Source organism: Stegodyphus dumicola, chromosome 3, assembly GCF_044657685.1.
Source record: "Stegodyphus dumicola isolate Sdum_Otavi_A_Nest chromosome 3, ASM4465768v1".
Classification (NCBI taxonomy): domain Eukaryota; kingdom Metazoa; phylum Arthropoda; class Arachnida; order Araneae; family Eresidae; genus Stegodyphus; species Stegodyphus dumicola.
The window spans coordinates 188,096,974-188,117,194 of NC_140770.1; the positions used below are offsets into that span (position 1 = coordinate 188,096,974).

Here is a 20,221-nt window from a genome sequence, read left to right on the forward strand (position 1 = left end):
TTTGTTGTAATACTGAATTTTAGCTTTATTTTATACTTTTTGCTACATACTAATGAACTTGGATTGAATTATGTATACATTATTTACACTTCTTTTACTTCTTTTTATAGAAGTTTTTTTAATTGAATGATGATAGTCAAGACTAGTTCTCAGGTTCTCTTATAATAAATAAGCAAAATCACATATTAACATATTATATAAAAACTGTTATATATTATATTAAATTAGTAATAATATAGTATATTAAATTAGTAATAATATAGTATATTAAATATAGTATATTAAATTAGTAATAATATAGTATATTAAATTAGTAATAATATAGTATATTAAATTAGTAATAATATAGTATATTAAAACGGATATGTTTTTTGAAATTTATATAGAAATATACTTCCAGGTATACATCTACATATACCAGGGTTCAATGTACTTTATTAGAATGACTGTAAGTTGGCTATATAAAAAAAGCAAACTAAAGGTGTTTATTGCAAAATCATGTAGCCAAAGTAGTTCAAATTCCGTTATTTTAGCACTGGAGGTTTGAAGAATACTTTTCACGGAGGAAATTGAGAAAAAAATTTGAAGATAATTCTCACCAATTGAGAATGATTCTTACCACAGTGTTCAGAGAGCTAGAGTTAATATTTAGTATAACTCCTTTAATGCTAATTAAGTAATGTTATTTCATAAAAAAATGTAAATCTCCAGTTTAAAACAGGGCAGTAATAAATTGATCTCGTTCTTTAATCTGGCCCATTTCATGAAACTGATTTAGGTAAGAGCAATATTTTACCGGACTTAATATACTATACTTCTTAAATATAATTCAGTTTCTCCTCTGAGTGATAAAATATATGAATATATTTCCAGGTAGACGTTGTCTTCTGAAAATATTACAGTGAAAAAGTATAATAAAACGTATTTACGACACTTTTATCTCTGAAATATCATTCTGAACAGAAAGTTACTTTATTCTTACCAAAGTATGCCCTTGGTAAATAGCTTTGAAATTTATTCAACCAGGTCTTTAATAATGTTTCAGCTATTCAGGCAGTTGCATCACATATAAAAATCAAAGGTGGCTCTGTTAATATATAAAAATAATGTGCAGTAAAGGTAGAAAAAACACAGAAAGGGTTGTGCCCCGGTAAGAGGAAAGAGAAAGGAGCGCCACGTGATAAATTGTCTTCCATATTCGGAAACGAAGAAGAAAAGAACAGCGATGGAAAAATAGAAAGAGCGACAAGGAACAAAAAAGAAGAATCTAACGTTAACGTATTACGTGGATTCAGCAGCGCCGCCGTGAGGACCTCACTCTTGCGTCGCATCTGCGCAAATGCCAAGCAATCGATCCAAGACCCCCTCAGATCGACGCCGCAGTTGGAGTGTCCCGGTTATCTGCCTATGCCTAGATGGTCACAGGAAGCGACAGATGTACCGCTGGACTGACACCGAACTGGCACCAATATCTGGATCCTTGATCATCACCTCCAATAGGAAGATAAAAGGCACCACCACCCTTTTTTACTTACCACTTCCGTCCACAAGTTTTGGAGCGGGAGTTCTCAACCGGTGGCACTACAGATAATTCTTGCCTGATTCCTCAACATGCTGCAGTAGTCCTGCTGTTTCAGTAGCAGCAGCAGCCATTAAAACAATTGTCGAAGAGCACTTTCACCTAGTTTGGAAGTACCTTTCTCTATTTGTGCGCGAAAAGAGCTATTTTTAGTAGCATGAGAGCCAACATTACAGTGACGGTGAAAAGTCTCTGCGATCAACCGCCATCGGTGATTGGTGTTTGAATTTTTTTAAAGTTTCCGCTTTTGAATGGTGGTCTTCCGGTGGAAGTGCGGAAGAACGAAGTGGACAAACATGTTTTTGAAGACTGTTCTCGTCGAAGTGTTCTTGACTCGCAGCGGTCGCCGCGGACTTTTCTCGTCACCTTTTTATCCTGTCTGTTTGCTCGATTGAATTGTTTGCTCAAACACTGCCCTCTACTTTCTATACTGTCTCTCTCGCATTCACGTACACACATATAAAGCTCAGGATTCTTCACAATGTGTTGGATCTGCATTGTTCAAGTGTTCTTTTTTATAAGCTGCCTGTTTAAAGGTAAGTTCTTTTGCATACGTTTAGTAAAATTTATAAAGGTAGTATCACCAAAGTCAAATGTATTGCGATAAATGAAAGGTTGCTTGAATTTAACGATAATGGATTTTCAAAAACCAATTTTGTTTTACAATAATTTTGCTGCTAACAGGGAAGTGTTTTCTCTTCTAAAATGCAGCTCAAAACCATGTACACAAATCGATTGTTTATTTAGTGTAAAATATTCATGTATTGCCTAGAAATAGATCAGCATTAAGTGCTTTATGTAAATGTATAATCATTATAACCAAAATAATGTCTCTAAAGATATTTAACTATGGATTTTTTCTTACAAATATATTCGTTCCTTTTTTTTCAGAAATATATAAAATGATACATTTTTATTACATGCACACAATGTTTTTAACATATTTTATTACAATGTGAGTAGCACTGCATAACTAATGGCTTATGTATGACTGTGCTTGCGTATTTTTATTCATAAACACATACATGCTAATGACATGCCATACATTTATGTGTCGCTCCTGGTAATGCATTTAGCATCTGTATCCTTTGAATATCCAAATACGTTTTTTATTTAATAAGAAATAGTATCAGTCTTTTTAATTAATATTTTATTTAATTTTTATTAATGTGAGGTATTGTAACATGTTTAATTTTATAATTTGTTTATCTTACATTGGAATGCTAAATAATTTTTTTTATTAATATTATTTTAACATGGAAGGAATTTACAGTTTTTATGGACTCATAAACTGAATAAAGCTGTTCATGTTGCCGTTCAGGTAATTAAAAACTTCCTATAGAATATTTTAAAATGAAAAATTGAGGAAAAGAACCTTTATCCAAAAAAATTATATTAAGCTACATCATCAAATAGTTTATCAATTAATCACGTAATGAAATGATTTAATGTAACATAACTCCCTATACTTGTTTAATAATTTTAAATATCTAAATGACTTTTAGAAATTAAAAATATTTTAAATTTTATTTTATGTAAGAGAATATTTTAAACGTAATTCCTAGTTCATATTTTATATAAGAGAATATTTTAAACGTAATTCCTAGTTCATAACGTTACACTCCTAGTAATCTTTGTACGCATTTTTGACGGAGCGTTTAAAATAGCACTACAGTTATATTCTCCAATCTGATGTCAGTAACACTTTATCCCCATTTAAACTAAAATAAATTCCTATTTTACTATTTTATAAACATTTATAACCATTTTCGTTTATCTTTCATTCCTTTCTTAGTTTAACATAAAAATCCATTTTCGCAAAGCGTGAATAATGGCTAATTATTAAAATCAGCTTTCATTCTACAAATTAAGCGTGGGAAATGATAATATTAATATTCCTTCACTAATCAATAATAATAATATTACGGCTATATTGCGCATGTTTGCGTTGTATCTGAATTTCTGTTCGCTAGTCATGAGAAAATGAGGTAAGAAAAGTTGATAACAGATTGATACTTGAAATCCATACATTTTTATTTAAAATCTAAATCAATCTACAGTTTTTCCTTCTCTGCCTGCTCTAATACTTCTCATTGACATTTCCTTTTCTCTACAGATGCGCTATTGTAACCAGCGCACGAAATTAATTGAAATTCGTATTTTATTAAATTAAAAACAAGTATCTTGCTATATATAATTAAAAACAATTTAAATAATAAATCTATTTAATTTCACGCATGTCTGATTAATAAATTTTTATTTTGTGCTTGAAATTTGCTTGTTAAGTTTAATATGGGTAATGATTATGGTATTTAACTTAATGGTCGTACTAAAAGATTTTTCATTTCAAAACATGAGAGCGCAGTAATAATTTTTTAAAACTATGGAAGTTTTCTGCTACATTCATAATTCTTTAAGTAGAACATGAGGTAATGACCAATGAAAAGAACTTCTTTTCATACTTTATCTCATAATAAACTTTAGAAGGACAAATGAAACATACATTGTTATTCTTATAAGAGGCGCGTGAAAGTTAAGTATGTTGAATCGTCGGTTTAATTTTCTGCAGGAAACTTTCCTTGCAATCATAAAACCAGCTTTTAAAATATACAGCAGCAACTACTAAATATCGAAGCTTCCATGCTTCCCGCATTGTGAAGCTATAACTAACGTATTTGTTTGAGAGGTCATGTGGTAATGTCAAAGGTCAAATGCTACTAATTTTTGTTAACTAAGTTTAAAGATTTCATCTCAAGGAATGGGAAGCTATATTAAAATTTAATTAGTGCAGCAAAAAGAAAAACTAAGCACAATTCTATATTATTATAAATATTTCATAACAGAAATTTGAATCAACTGCATTCGATGCCATTTCATTTCAAATGCGAACACTGATATTTTTTAATTGTGTTCTTTTTAATGAAACAATAAAAGTTTCCGATATATCCGAAAAAATATATAACCCTTTCCGATACCTTCGACATAAGTACATTGTGCATAATAAAAGATTTCGTTTCAGTAGGCATCCAAGCAGATTAAAAATTTCTAAGCTGCACCAGGTGATGGAAAATGTTGTGACAATACTTCAAAATGTTCAATTTGGCATTTTTACTACACAGTATATCTGCTTGACAAAGCGGTTTTATGCGTTTACAGGAAAAGCTAATTCCAAATAAAATTTTTCCAATAATTTTCACATTCCGTTAAATTTTTATGCAAATCTAATCAATGAAAAATCTTGTTCATTATGTGTGTGTGTGTGTGTGTGTGATTATGGCAAAGCCTCGAGGGCTATCTTCCTAAGGATACGGATGCCTTCGTGGAGAACTTTCTAAGGGAAACTGGCTCGTATACACGTTACACATGGGGAAACCACGAAAGCGCCCATGCAGCCAGCCCTTTCGCGTGATTCGAACCTCGGACCGAACTACCAGTGTTCAGCGACTTTACCGCTCGGCCGCTGGTGGGCACTTTGTTCTTCATGAGAAAATTAGTTATTTATTTAAATAAAATGAATAAAAGATTGGTTCTTGAAATAAAACCTGAGAATGTCTGTTGTAGCTTTTCTGAGCAAAAATAAAAAAAAAATATATAGAGAGAAATGCTTTTGTGTTTCATTATGCATTTCTTTATAGTTTATAAAATTTTTTTACAAATTAATTCATCTATAATTTATTAAAAAAACAGTGACTTAAAATCTGAAAAGCAGAAATCACGGATATGCAAGAATTCGCAGATAAATTTAATACGAATTGTGCTGTAATTTAGACTTATTATTTCACTCGTTGTACTAGAAGAAATGAGGTATTATTACACCTGGAAAGGACATTTTTTAAACCCCATTGACGTTATTGTAGCAGGTTTAAACTTTTCCTTCCATAATAATCATTTTAATAAAATGACAAAAAATGACAAAATAAACTCATATGAATTGGATTTCAAGAAGATTAACGTACAAGTATATCAAATTACTCATATCCTTCTATATTACATATGAAATGTGTCTCATCGTTATGAAACCACCTCTATAGTTGCTTCGGAAGCTGATGTTTGTAATCCTAATATTCAGATGAATTTCAGTCTAAATAAGATTTTCAAAGTTTTTGCAAATTTGAATTAAACCAGATGGAAGCTAAGCTAAGTTCCTTGTGAAAATTATACAGGAGCAAGAAGAAATATCCACTCAAACTTGAGAGTAAAAGCATCCAGCTCAGAAGCAATGAAAGGAAAGAAAAAGTAGTGGGTATCACCAATAGATGACTTGAATAGTTTTACGGTACTACTTGCAGACCACGTGGAACATGTTACTCAAGTTCCAAGATAAAGCAGATTTAACCCTCCGACGGGCTAAAATATGTTTGTGATGTCTTTAGGAATATATACATACGTACGTACATCTTCAAATATATCCAAGAAATTAGGGCAATATACTAAAAGTACATAAATTCAGGTATAAAATACTATGGGTCTCTTGAAATTAAAATCAGGAAAATACCTCTTTGTCATGTCCGTTTTCGGAAATTTGAGCTTTCTTAGTGAAACCCGTGCCCGTCAGAAGGTTGTAAAACAAATTCGTTACAGTGCTATCCAGTGAAAGTAAATTTTAAGAATTGATCTGTTCCCCTCATTGAAGCTACAGTAAACTAGAATATGTTATGGCTAAAATCGAAACGCAATTAACATGAAAGAAAAATGAAGAGTAATTTCAGTAGCTTGTGGTCATTAGTAGACATCTGGAGCAGAAAAAATCTTATTTTGATATTTCATCGAAACATACGCCTCTTCAAGTAAAATCTTACAAAAGAAATGCTCTGAAATTTATAGAAATAAACTGTTATGATTTAGAAGTTTATCAATTAACTTGCAATATAACATTCAGGAATTACTATGATGTGAAAGATGGAAAAGAAATCTGGATCGTCTCTGATACCAGAAGTTCTTTTCTGCACTTGGCCTGTCTTCATAGTGTGAGAGATAATATACAAGTGAATATTCTTAAAAATGTGAAGCATCTCTCCTTGTCTGATGAGAATGGATTCCTTCCCATGCTGACATTTTGGACAATAAGACTCCCTGGCTAAGGCCGGTGCTGGAGATGCCTTGGTAACTTTTACGCCTCTCACCGACATGGAGCTTTTTTTCATGATTAAGTGCAGGAATCAAACCACTTGGCTTGTTCAACTGGTGCACCTCTGTTATCAATCTACCCCCTCACAAACTGAAGAAAATCAAAAAATAGTCATCGGCCGGGTGGCTGTCTGGCACTTGATAGCAACCGGCAAGATCAAACCACCCTACCCGCTTCCTTTGTGGGCATCTTAGATCTTTGAAAATTTTTTGAGGGTTCCAAGTGTTTCGAAGTCTGCATCGAGTTTTCTGATGAGCAAGTGGCCTCTGATCATATTCATGCTTGTCTGCGGTTCTCTAGGCAGGATCTTACGGACAATCAATTATTGGTTCCAGATGGTAACGTGCATAATGTCAGGGATTAGATTTAGTCTTGCTAGTCTTTGAAGATGAGCAACAACAACAATATGCGAACCATTAGTATCGTAATGGGAGCTGTATTTCTTAACCTTTATTAGTTTCAATTAATACTCATATCAAGCTTTATTAAATGTTTTATAAATAAAAATTGAATTTTCTAAATTTAAATAAAATGCGACTTATAATATTTTTGCAATAAACTCTTAAGATTTAGTAGTACTTTCTTTCTAAAATGCTGCGCTTAAGTAAATAACTCTTTAATAAGACACCTGTAAGTTTTATGTGGTTCATGTAAATGAAATCAAATTTAAAACAATGGATTGTTTCTCTTATTCTTCTGAAAACACTTTGGTAAAGAAATATTTTGTCACAGCTTCTCATTTTATTCTTAGAATCAGCAAATGAAATAAGTATCAAATTGAAGAAAGAAAAATATTTTATTAGAATTTGAGATAATGTGTTACATAGAAGTAATTTTATTCATATTTTTTGGGGTAAAATGAATGTTTCAAGAATTTAAATCAGAGGAATTCATCGTACCGGAAAAAAACAAATATTTATAATACTAGCAAATTAGAAACTGTTAGGATTATATACACTACTACATTATACATTCGCGTGTCGAGAATCAGGAAACATAGTCCTATAACGAGATATCTTTTAATTCTTGTCACTAGTTTTAGCCCACCAGCGGCCGAGCGATAAAGTCGCTGAACACTGGTAGTTCGGTCCGAGGTTCGAATCCCGCGAACGGGCTGGCTGCATGGGTGTGTTTTTCATGGTTTTTCCCATGTGTAACGTGAAGACGAGCCAGTTTCCCTTATAAAGTCCTCCACGAAGGCATCCCTCCCCTTAGGCAGAGAGCCCTAGTGTGTTGTGCCATAATTAAATACACCACCACACCTTTTAATTCTTTTATTCATCTTTTAATTAACTTTTTATTCTTAGTAGTAAAGTAAGATCATAATCTACGCAGCAGATTTATCATATTTTTGAATAGCTAAGTGGTTTTATTCAGAAATGAATTTATTAGTAGAGACCAATCCAGATACCTCGGAATTATGCTAGGTTTTTTTCCGAAAATTGTACTTCTGCGATCATTAATGAAAAACATTATGTTTTACTAATTTAAGAATGGGTACGGAATGGGTATTCACAGTTCCAGTATAATTAAGAAAACGTTTTAAAAGTGCATACACAAAAATATTTGCCTGTGTACCTTGATGTTACATTTCCTTCTAAATCTATTTATGCAATTAATAATTCAACATACTCCTTCAAATAATTTCTTTTCGTTGTAAAAATTTGAAGATACTTATCGCATATTCCTCGTGGTGTTGGTAGTCTTGGTAGTCTTCTAGTAGTCCTTTTTCTTCTTCTTGGAAGTCTGAGTCATATTTTATTATTGGTGATAATATTAGGGCCAATACGTAATAAATGTGGAATATGGATATATTGAATGTATCTTTGATTGTGAATGCATCGTTGATTCATAATAGTGTGATCATCTGTAGTTTTAATGCAACTTTGTCAACAAACTACTCCAAATTTCCAAATGTCTTATTTCATAGATATTCGAAAGATGATACTCTGAAGTTTTGAAACCTGTTTCGATGCTATAGTCTATTACTTTAAAATAAGCACTTCAAAGGCCTTTCCCTACATGTTATCATACACAGTCATGGTAACGACTACTGACAAGATAGTCAAATCCTCCAATTTGGTAAAATACTTTAATTCTGCTTTGCTTTGATGACGACGCACGTTGCAGTGTTAACCCTCTCAGGAACGCTACCTTTTAAAGTCGAAGTTTTGATAAAAAAAAGGTAGGCAGTCTAATTAGGCCTAGAGGAGTACACAAGTAAAATTTTGTGAAAATAGCACTTATCGGTTTAATTCTGTGGGGCCAAAAGTGGCACACTGATTGAATAGAGCTTCGAAAAGAGTGCTGAAACGAGCATTGTTGTCAATGAACTGACCGATGAGATGCGGAGAAACAAAGAAGACAGACTCTCAGTTGTCCCAGATTATCGGTGAGCCCGGTCTGGGCACACCTAGGGTTCGCCGTTTGATTTTAGGCAAGATTTCAAGGTAAAAATTTAAAAATAATATAGAATAAAAAGATTAGCATACAGCGAAAAATATAACATAGAAATTTCTTTTCAAACAATTCCTTTTATACCTTAAACAAATCTGGAAGATTTCTTTAAAAATGAGGGTCTTAAAAAACTAAACATGGCTAAAATATATGGACTGGTTTGTGTTGAGCTGCTATCTACTATAAATAAAGATAGTTCAAAGTAACCTATAGTAACCTATAAATTCTTTTTCATTCAATTTTTCTTTGCGTACAGAAGGAAATTTTTAGGTGTGTCCAGACCGGACACATTGTGCCGCAAAGGGTTAAATGAAAGGAGGGTTGCTATGACCGTGTCATTCCTATTTTAACGTAATTATATTATTTTCAGACTGATGGACATATCTCAGTTTCCAGGTTCGATAGAAAGGGTCGCTCTGTACAAACTTAGATACTAACGGAGTGGCTGTTTTTGATTTGTTTTAAGTACGGAAGCAAACAATTATTACGGACTTCAATACTTGCAATTTAAACTGAAAATAACATTTAATTATATGAATTAAATTAAAAAATCAGCTACCCGGGCCTAATAAAAAGGTGAAAAATTAAGAACTTAATAATAATTTGCATATTTATTCATTTATTTCAGTAATGTAAATTTTTTTTTTATTGAAAACGTCCTTGAATAGGGATTTGATCTCCGCTCACATTACTTCATTTTAAATGTAACAACAAGATAAATTTAATCACATATTTCTTGCATTCGTCCTTATAAAAATTACAAATTTTCGATTGACTTCGATACCACGAATGTTTACTGTTTTCAAATACAATTGTTTAAGCTTAAGTTAAGTTAATAATATTTTATAAACATATATTTGTGAAACTACGTCAAAATATGGAACATTATGAGCATTGTTGCTTTAATTGCTGATATTTTTAACACTTGAGTCTAGTTTTGTTCAAATAAATTTATTAGATTTTATTTGGAAATTCCTTTTTTGTAAGCTATAAAAGTTTTTTCCTTGCCTCTTTATATTACGTAACAGGGGTAGCTTTAGTCTCGAATTAAATTTCAAATTTTTCATAAATTCCGCTTACATAAGATATTTTACTAATTTTGACTCATGAAGACCTCAACGACCTCTTAGAAGCATTCTCTCATTTACCGATTTGCGCAAGTTCACTACTAAGAGAATCATAAAACGTTTAAACCAAATTTTTTAGATACATAAATATAAAAAAGTCAATTGGAAGAGAAGCTATAGCTATAAATGCGCACGAAACGTAATGGAAAACCTGATAATAGTGATCTAAATGGTATTCCCTTTCATTAGGATCCCTCGTATACGAATAATATTATAGCCATTTAAATCTACTAATTTCTTTTGTGTACTGGAAAAGATTTTAGAAAAATGTCGTATAGCTAGTAATGCAAAAGTAAACTTAATGTCATTTATTTAGCGAGACATATTATCTAAACTCTAAGGAACATGAATATTAATTCAGAAGTCAAACAACAAAAATCAGCGTTAATTTACAAAATTTTCACAGGACTAGTTTCGATGGTTTTACCGAACCATCATCTTCAGCTGCAAAACCGCAAATGAACAAGATAGGAAATAATGCTTAGATAAGATAAGAAAGCCTGGACAAGAATAAGCAAGTGGCGCCATCTGTTGGCGAAACCAGAACTAAAACATAATTTCTCTAAAAGCCGAAGGCAAATTTGGATTAGAATTAGGACCGTTAACTAGAACAGAAAGATTTTTATGAATGTGAAATGCCTCTAGAAAATCCAGTTCTCCAATGGAAGATGTTTTTTGAATAATTTTGGCCGCAGAAAAATTGAAAGTGTGATTTTCGGACCAACAATGTTGAGCAACAGAAGACTTCTGTGTTTCCTTTTTTCTAACATAAGCCTCATGTTCTTTGACGCGAAATTTTAAGGCTCTCTTAGTTTGGCCAATGTAAATTAAACCGCACTGGCAAGGAATCCTATAAATACCCCAGGAATTCATATCCGGAATGGGGTCCTTGAGTATAGAAGTTGGAATTTTATTGATGGGAGAGTAAACAACCCGAAAGTTAAATTTCTGCAAAATATGTGCAACTTTATAGCTAATTGATGGAAAGAAGGGAATGACAACAGAATTTTTATAATCTCCTAAAATAAGAGTGTGGCTTTTAGTGTGTTGAGATGAAATAGCACTAATAACATGAATATTATTAGTGCTATTTCTCCTTTTTATCTGACTGTAACAGTAAATTTATTCATTACAAGTGAACAAAGAACTTGAAATGCAAAAGAAGTACCATCACTAAATTCCTGATAAATGAAAGATTTAATCTATTCTATATTCGTTGAACCCTGCAGGATATTTGCAGAGACGATATCATTAACAAGAGCAACGTACAATGTTGAATGAAGAAGCAGAAATCGAAACGAATAGGAAAGACAAACCATGAAGAGGGAAGCCATACTAACTTTCAACTGATGACTGATCTGATATAGGCGGATAACGCGGAAGCTTTCTTTATGAGTGAGGTGAGATTACAGTGTTATACAAAAGAAGGTGGAAGACTGAAATTGTCTTAAAATGTGTACAAAGTGAGCATCTTAACACTTGACAACGAAGGAAAGAAAGCTCTGTTATTAGTTCTGTTTATTGGCATCGTGTCAAGCAATAAAGAAGCCTTTTTTTAATTTTTGAAATAGAATGAAATATGAGCGTACCTTTAATGATCCAGAGACGAAAACGTAATTTTAGGAGCGAGCGTAACCTCTCTTCTGCAAGGTTTAAGGTATTTGCAATTTGGCAATAAATATAGAAATTCACGATGACTGTTTCATCTCCATTTTTTTCTTAATTTTTTTAACATTGTAGAGACATTAGGTATTTTTTGGAAGCAGGCAAGATGAAAAATATCGCCGGGAATCGAACCACGGACCACTCAATTACGCGCCGAACGTGCAGACCACCGCACCACTATGGCATGCGAAGAAGGCGGAAGAAATACCTTATACTCCCCTTTTTAAAGGGCGACTGGTGTGATTAGGGGACTCACTCTCCAAATCCTGGGTGAGGAGAATCATCATCCAACACCCTTTTAGTTCGGGAGCCACATGTAGAGACATTATTTATTTTTGGAAACAGGCAAGGGGAAAATTTAGCAAGCCTTCGCCGGGAATCGAACCGCGGACCTCTCAAACTTGCTGAGCGTGCAAACCACTACACCATGAAGGCTCGTTAAGAAGGCGGAAAAAATACCTTATATGCTCTCCCTTTTAAAGTACGAATGCGATTTGTTTAGCCCAATCGCCAAATTCTGGGCGAAGAGAATCATCATCTACCATCCTTTTAGTTCGGGCGCCACTGTAGTGTCATTAGGAGTTTTTTCGAAGGAAGAGGGATGAAAAATTAGCAACCTCTTCGCCGGGAATCGACCCGCGGACCTCTAGAATATGCGACCATTACATCACGAAGGCTCGCTAAGAAGCGGGAGGAATAACTTATAACATAAATACATTGCGAGCAGCAGATTGTATACTCAGACATAGTTAAGATTTTGAGAAGCTGTTAAAAAGAAATGACTATGCAAGAATATAATCGCTATCTACATTCACTATGAAAATGCATGCTGTTACAGATCTTCAGCAGCAACTCATACGATCAGCAAACTGATCTAGAGAGTGGTCCGTGATACATCCCATAGACTAGATTTTGGAGAGAACTTCAGTACAAAGGATAAATATTTCAAAAATGTACGGAATCTGAGCGATTTATGCTAGCTGATAAATATTTATTCTGATTTTTCCTTTACTTTTAGTTAGAAGAGCATATTAAAAACAATCCTAATGTAAATAAACAAAGTTACATGTTTATCAGACCACTTTTCTTAGAAATGCAATCACTAAAAATTCTAAATACTAAAATGATAACCCAGTAATAATTTCGATGCGTTTTTTAACATAAACATTGAAGACAGCATACTGAACGTATTTGGAAAAGCAATTAAATGAAAAATGAATATTTTAAACGAGACGCCACCCGAAGTAAAAATTCTGACGTAGAGCTGAAACTCTACGTTTTTATGAATAACTAGGCGCAAGAAAAAGAACATAGATTGAAAGCTTGGTAATTTTTTCGGTGACTCTGATATTTTTCTCTAGAAGATTTTACTATAGCATTAATACCATATTTTGAAGAAAAATATACATAAAATTATGTAATAATGTAACAGACAGAAACTATTACGGTTTTTATGTATATAATAGTAAACTTGGAATTCGAGTGACCAACGTTCGCTAGGTGATCTGACGTTAGCTTCCTTTGCAACCGTTGTCTATAGTTTATTACTTTAAAATAAGCACTTCGAGGGCGGTTTTTTTCCCTCCCATTTGCGATAGTAATTCGTGTCCTCACAGCATTATTTTTACGTTATTTAAGACTGTCAGTGAGCTTGAAGTCAGTTTTCCCTCGAGTGCTTTTTATGAAACAAAATACATTAAACGGAATTGAAGTGTGGGAAAAATTAAGCTATTTGACGTTTTAGCCGCAGCTGTTATTCTCATACTTGCGAGTCGAATTGGGCGATGGAACTTGATGCTCCCATTTTAAAGTAACTGACTGTAGTGGTATCACATCTTAATGAGAATGTAACTGCGCTATCATTTCCTGGTTGTCCTTGAAAGTGGTAAACGACCTTGGGCTCCCATATATGTATACATATAATTGTACCAGAATGCTATTAAATGAATGGATCATTACAAAGCAATCTTTAAACGAGGATATATTAAGTCTAAATTAGAATGATATTACAAATATTAAAACGTACAATGCTTAAAACTCTTCTTCTGCCCATGAACAAAGGATCAAAGAGTCTTCCAGAAAGCTTTTTATTACAACACTCCATTCATAGGAAAATATCAGAAATTATAAAGCTTTGCCCAGATAAAAATATTTAAAAAACCTTTCTTTTCCTTATGTATAATTAAGATTTGTATGAGAGAAATGCTTCGCAGATACAAAACACATGTGTTTTTAACCTCTATTAAAATTACGAAATATATAAAAGCGAATAAGCCTATTAAGGTAAAGGTTTTCTCATTTTATATTTTTTATAACGGGCAAGATTAATAAAGTAGGATCATAACAAGTGATCTCGTTTACTTTAACTTTCTACTTAACTCCAAAGGAACAGAATACTGCCCTGCAGAAAAGGATACAAAATCTAAAACTTATACCTATTTTAAGCACATTTTTCAAGGAATTAGTGGAACTAAAATAAAAGAAATTGAAAATATTTTAAAACTAATAGTTAAATATTTTTTATAAGATTAAATGTATTTTAAGAAGAACAAAATAAGCAAAAGAAAGAAAAGTAAGTAAATAAGTAAGCAAAGTAAAAAATACAATAAGTAAAAGAAATAAGCAAAATGAAGCCAGATATCATTATTCTGCATTTCAGAAGTTTCACCACGTTGCGTCTCGTATAAAATCCCATCTAATAAACGCAACACTACCTAGCCTTGTAACTGTGATACATATCTCGAAATAAAGAGCTTAGTCCTTCCTACTCGCAGCTGTCACATGTAACTTGTGCTGAGAATGCTTGTTCTTTGTCCTTACATTCTTTAACAATCCTTGTTTGAGCTCCTCATCCTTCCACGGATGCGTCAGATGTCTCGGTCATTTTTTGGACCATTAACTGAAACGTCGATGTTCATCTTGCAGTCGAAAATTTCTTTCATTTATATTTTTTTCCAGCTTTTCGAATTTCTTAAGCTTTGTGATCAGGAGTTCGTACCTGAAAAGAAGTTGAGGGTCATTTTTCGTGAAAAAAGGGTTTAGGATTTTAGCATCACTTGGTTTAGGTTTTTGGTTCAATGATATTAAGATTACATTTATAGTTTTATGGCTTTTTATATTTCTTCAAAATAATATTTCTGAATTTTAATTTGAAATGAAGAATAGTTAAAATTAGCCGTTAATCTAAAATAAGTTCTGATGTGTTTTTTAATATTCTGAGGAAAGAACATTGCTGCTTTAAATGCATTAAGTCTTTTCCTTTGAATTCAGCTGTGGCAAAAAAGTGAGTATTTAAATAAAGATGAGAGACACCGATTTAAAATATTAAATTTGGGTGCAGATTTTAAATAAAACTCTATTAACTTCGAACGAGACCAGAGTAAGTCCCTCTTTTACACGAGCAAAATCATTTTTGTTTTTGAAAACGAGGACTTGCGTCTGATAGCTAACTAAAATAAAATTGACTTTTTGACTAAGTTTAGAATAAATTGTATTAATTTTAAACTGGTTACTTTGATTAATTTCGTTAAAATTTCAGTGTACATTTTACCTGCCAATTTTGCACAAAACAATTTCATTTTATCATTAGTTTGACAATTTAATTATTGGTGGAGGAGAAATTTCCATTAGATAAATAAAGCTTATTTAAATACATAAAGGAAAACAAAATAAACAACTAAATAACATCAGAGATATACAAAAAACGTATGCAAAAATATACAAATATAGCCTTTCCTAAGATTATTAACAAGCATGAACTGAAGTACGTCTTTATTTATACGTATGTTTAGCTCACCAATTTTATAGGCTAGCTACGTTTACGGACCTAGAAGTGAGCTACAGATGTTTTACATTTTATTTGACAACCGAAATAAAATAATGCAGCTTTTGTAAATTAAATGCAAATGTGCGATTATATGCAATACAATTACAGTAATAAATTTGTATTTTAATATTTACCTGTGCACTACAAAATGTTAAAAAAATTCTTAAATTGACCACACGAATATTGTTTAATCTGAAACTAATTACTTGGGCTTTAAATATACAATTTAATGTATGAATTATGTTTTTAAATATTTTATGCACATTTTTATTCAACAACCGCAGCAGCGGGCTGTCTTCTGCTGATGGAATCCTGGTACAGAAATGCAGATGTTGTAAAACTATGTAGGATTTTAATGTTATATTTTATGGCAACAAAAGGGATGAGAAATATGAGATGTTTCAAGAAGAACTTTTTTTACACTTCAACTGAAGAAAGTACACTGTGCAAAAAAAAAAAAAAAAAAAAAAAAAAGGCACAGCTCTATATCTCCCGTTCTATGAAGGCGATTGACGAAATTCAATTTCCGTTTTTCACGTTTCGAAACCGCGACTTAGGATATGTATTAGATTTATATATAGCATTGTTCTAATATAGATATTTTGACACAAACTCGGTTCATCAAAAAACTAAAATTTTTATCAAATAGAATATTTATTCTTAGAATTCAACGATCTTCAAATTCTGATCTGCAAAATTTGTATTGGAACTTTGAAATTATATGTTCCAATACAAATTTTCATTCCTTATTTTTATTATTCACTTTATAAGGTATTTTTTTCCTTCTTCCAGCACGTGTTCATGGTGTAACTATAGCATACTCGGCGCTTATTCGAGAGGTCCAGGGTACGAGTCTCGGCGAGGACAATGCTAATTTTTCACGTATCCTGCTTTCCCCTCCAAAGAAAACTTAATAACTCTCCAGTGGCGCACGAAATAAAATTGTGGTGGACAATAATTCGTCACCCCCAGAGATTGGCTGGGGATTAGGGCTCTTCCTCTAAACCCCAGCCGTCCTTAAAAAAGGGCCCACCAGCGGCCGAGCGGTAAAGTCGCTGAACACTGGTAGTTCGGTCCGAGGTTCGAATCCCGCGAACGGGCTGGCTGCATGGGCGTTTTCGTGGTTTTCCCCATGTGTAACGTGTATACGAGCCAGTTTCCCTTAGAAAGTCCTCCACGAAAGGCATCCCTCCCTTTAGGCAGATAACCCTCGAGGCTTTGCCATAATCACACACACACATACACACACTTAAAAAAGGGTGTATAAGGTATTTTCTCCCTCCTTCCAGCAAACCTTCGTTGTGTAACAGTAGCACATTAGGCGCTTCTTCGCCTGATCCAGGTTTCGAGTCCTGGCGAGGGGTATTGCAAATTATTCACGCCTCCTGTTTCAAAGAAATCATCGGATTTTGCAGCTGATCTTTCAGCTTTTGTTCCTCCCGCAGTGGAAGAAATCTACTCTAATTTCTGAAGAAATTTTAGATTTACGTAAAGAAATTTCATCTGTAATACATAAAACATTTACAACCTGAGTATTGAACTTGAGCCGATTCATTGATGCTATTTATTCAGTTGTTCAGCATCTCGAAATATACCTAAGCCTAAAAATCTGTGCGTGGTATTGAGAGATCTATAAAGTTATAGAGCTCTTCACGTCATTTCCCCTTCTAAATTTGAGACGTTAAGATGCTTTCAGCCTCAAAATGACATATCAGAGGAGCGTTTTACGCTCAATGGCAAAGTATTTCTTGCAAAAACTTTTGACATTTTTCTGTTGCATTGTTACAGGGTTAACAGTTTCAATAGATATAGTACTTTAAAAAAGTGGTTTCAAACTGAGGAACATATAAGGATTTTACGAATCGAAGCCATCGAATGCATTTCCTGTAAATTAATTAGCATTACGCTGACAAGAATTCAAAGAAAAATTAGATTTTAATGGGGCCAATTGTACATTGTTTTTTTTTTTTTTTTTTTTTTTTTTTTTGGCTTTCAAAAAAAGCGTGAATAACTTTTCGGAAATTTTAAAAATGGAGCTTATTAATTTACACTCTAATATAAATCTTATTTAGAGATCTGAAGATATATATTTTGATAAATCATTGATTTATTTGGCGAAAGAAAAATACAATCAACTATTAATTTTAGCAATAAGAATAATTGCTTTGCGTGTGAGTGCATTTATATGTGAACAGTTTGGGCATTTGAAAATTATTGTCTAAGAAAAGAATTAGATTGACCAATGAAAATGCATGATTGGTTAATAGATAGTTTCTAGTAATTTTCCCTAAGGTTATAAATATATCAAAATCGAAGTGTCAAAGAAGACGTTGTAACTAAAAGATGCAGTAAGATATAATAAAATTTATAATTATCTTCATACAAATATACGATTTTTTTCTGTTCATGTCAAAGAAATATTTAGTACATTTAAGGAAAAGGAGAACGTATTGTCATTCTTAATTATCAAGTTTTGTTCCATTGGAAACATTTCGTAGTTCATTTACTTTTAATATAATTTAAGTTATTTTTTACTTATTGGTTATTTTGTGATGTTGCGTGGCCCCAACTTGCCCGCAACAATAGTAGTGACTGCTATGAACTGGAAATTACACAAACTCTTAAGAAGGGTTTAACTCTCTTTTTATTCCACTTTAGAAGTTACAGATGCGTTCACTTGACGCTCACAAACTACGCCGACCCGGCCGTTAAATAAAAAGAGAAAAATACAACTAAAAATAAATAACAGGATGCATAACTAATGAAGTCACTATCTACGAGGCTCTATAATTGCAACTATCTTAACCGCGTTCTAAGATACAGCTGAGATTCAGCAAACTTTCGGAATAAGAAGTTGAAAGATTCAACAAACTGCCGAAGCAGGCACACAGGCCGAAACGCGCGGTTCTTAAATTTCTACCTAGCAACCTTCACGCTCGTGAATCAAGAAAGCACACTTACAAACTCGTTTCCCTTCTATTTAACTCAAAATTACTTCTGCTAAAAATGCTTAAACTTAAAATAAATGTTAGTTAAAATAAATATAAACCCTACAATTTCAACGTATTAAAATCTATTATGATAAATATCAGTCTGAAAATTTAATATTTAGAAGTCAATGTGCTTTAATTACAAAGTACAAAGAACAGAAATTTGTTGAAGATATTAAATTTTAGAGAGACAGAAATAACAAATTCAGTTTTTTGCATCATTTTTATTATTGTTTATGTAAGTTTTAATACATATTTCTTGAATAGAATTTAAAATTTCATTAAAAAATTCCTTTTCTTATTTTGTTGAAAAACAAGTTGTTTCGTTTTCTGCTTTCAGATCTCACATTCAGTCCACGTGCAATTTGAGTCTGAGACAACTGCTTTCAAATTTTCATTCTTAAGTAAAGATTTGTAAAACATTTATTATATTCAGATTATTTTGAAGAAATTCAAAAAGAACAATTTGAATAAAATTACCACCTAGCTGTTATAGCATAATGTTACTTTCTAAATTGTGTTTGTTTATAATAATAGAAACAATGTGAATTTTATAAAATCCTATTTTACCTTTCATATATGAAGCGTTTCATAACGACGGAAATTTTCTTTGACCCAGTACTGTACATGATTTGTTTTAAATTTATTTTCCCAGATGACATATTTTATATTTATGACTCGAATATACAGAGTAAGTAAAAAAGAACTATCTTGTTACAAATAGTTATAGCAAACAAATGTAACTGTCATATATTTACCCACAAAATTTCAAATTAAACTTTCAATATCCAAGTTTGTTGTCATTCATTATGCACACTACATGTGAAATCTCTCTGTCAGACGAGTTATTCTATTACCTTCAGACACACAACTACACATGCCATTGAGTATCACCTCGGAGACTTTGTTTTGTCACCCTAGATATAATATTAATAAAAATCTAATTTTATTAATATTATCTAGAGATAATATTAATAAAAATATATAAGTAAAATAAAATAAATTATGAGATTTCTAGAATTAATTTTTAAGCAAAAATCTTTAATCATTATGCAAAATTATTGATACTTTTACATTAAATGTTGTATATTATTGATTCACATAACTAGTACATATTTGTAAAGAAAACTACTATTACGTTATTATATTTAGTCACATTTATATAATATATAAAGTTAATTTACCTTTAGTTCTATTTTCTGATATATATGTATATGTAATAATAATAATAATAATATGAAAAGTTTAACTAGAATAACTTCAATAACTTTACGATAAATTTTAGCCATAAATGTCATTGTGTCTTGCTCTGCTTTTCCATAGCATTTAAATTATTAGCGATCATATTTGCCAAGAAGCGCTGAGCAGCACGCCAACTGCAACTACCATTGGAGACAATGGAATTAATTTATGAAGAGTTCCACTTTGAGACGAGTGAAAGATATTGAA

At 32.2% G+C, this 20,221-nt stretch overlaps 1 protein-coding gene across 4 annotated transcripts in view; it reads left to right on the forward strand.

Annotated features, from left to right (window-relative positions):
• The first annotated feature begins 1,391 nt into the window (after positions 1 to 1,391).
• The window catches only part of LOC118184280 (nephrin-like), a 373,546-nt gene continuing 354,716 nt past the window's right edge, over positions 1,392 to 20,221 (forward strand). For all 4 annotated transcript variants that reach the window (XM_085813709.1, XM_035353934.2, XM_085813711.1 and 1 more), the window contains exon 1: positions 1,392 to 2,115. In XM_085813709.1, coding sequence (XP_085669835.1) covers positions 2,061 to 2,115 — 55 coding nt within the window. In that variant the 5' untranslated portion in view covers positions 1,392 to 2,060. The remainder of the gene's footprint in view (positions 2,116 to 20,221) is intronic.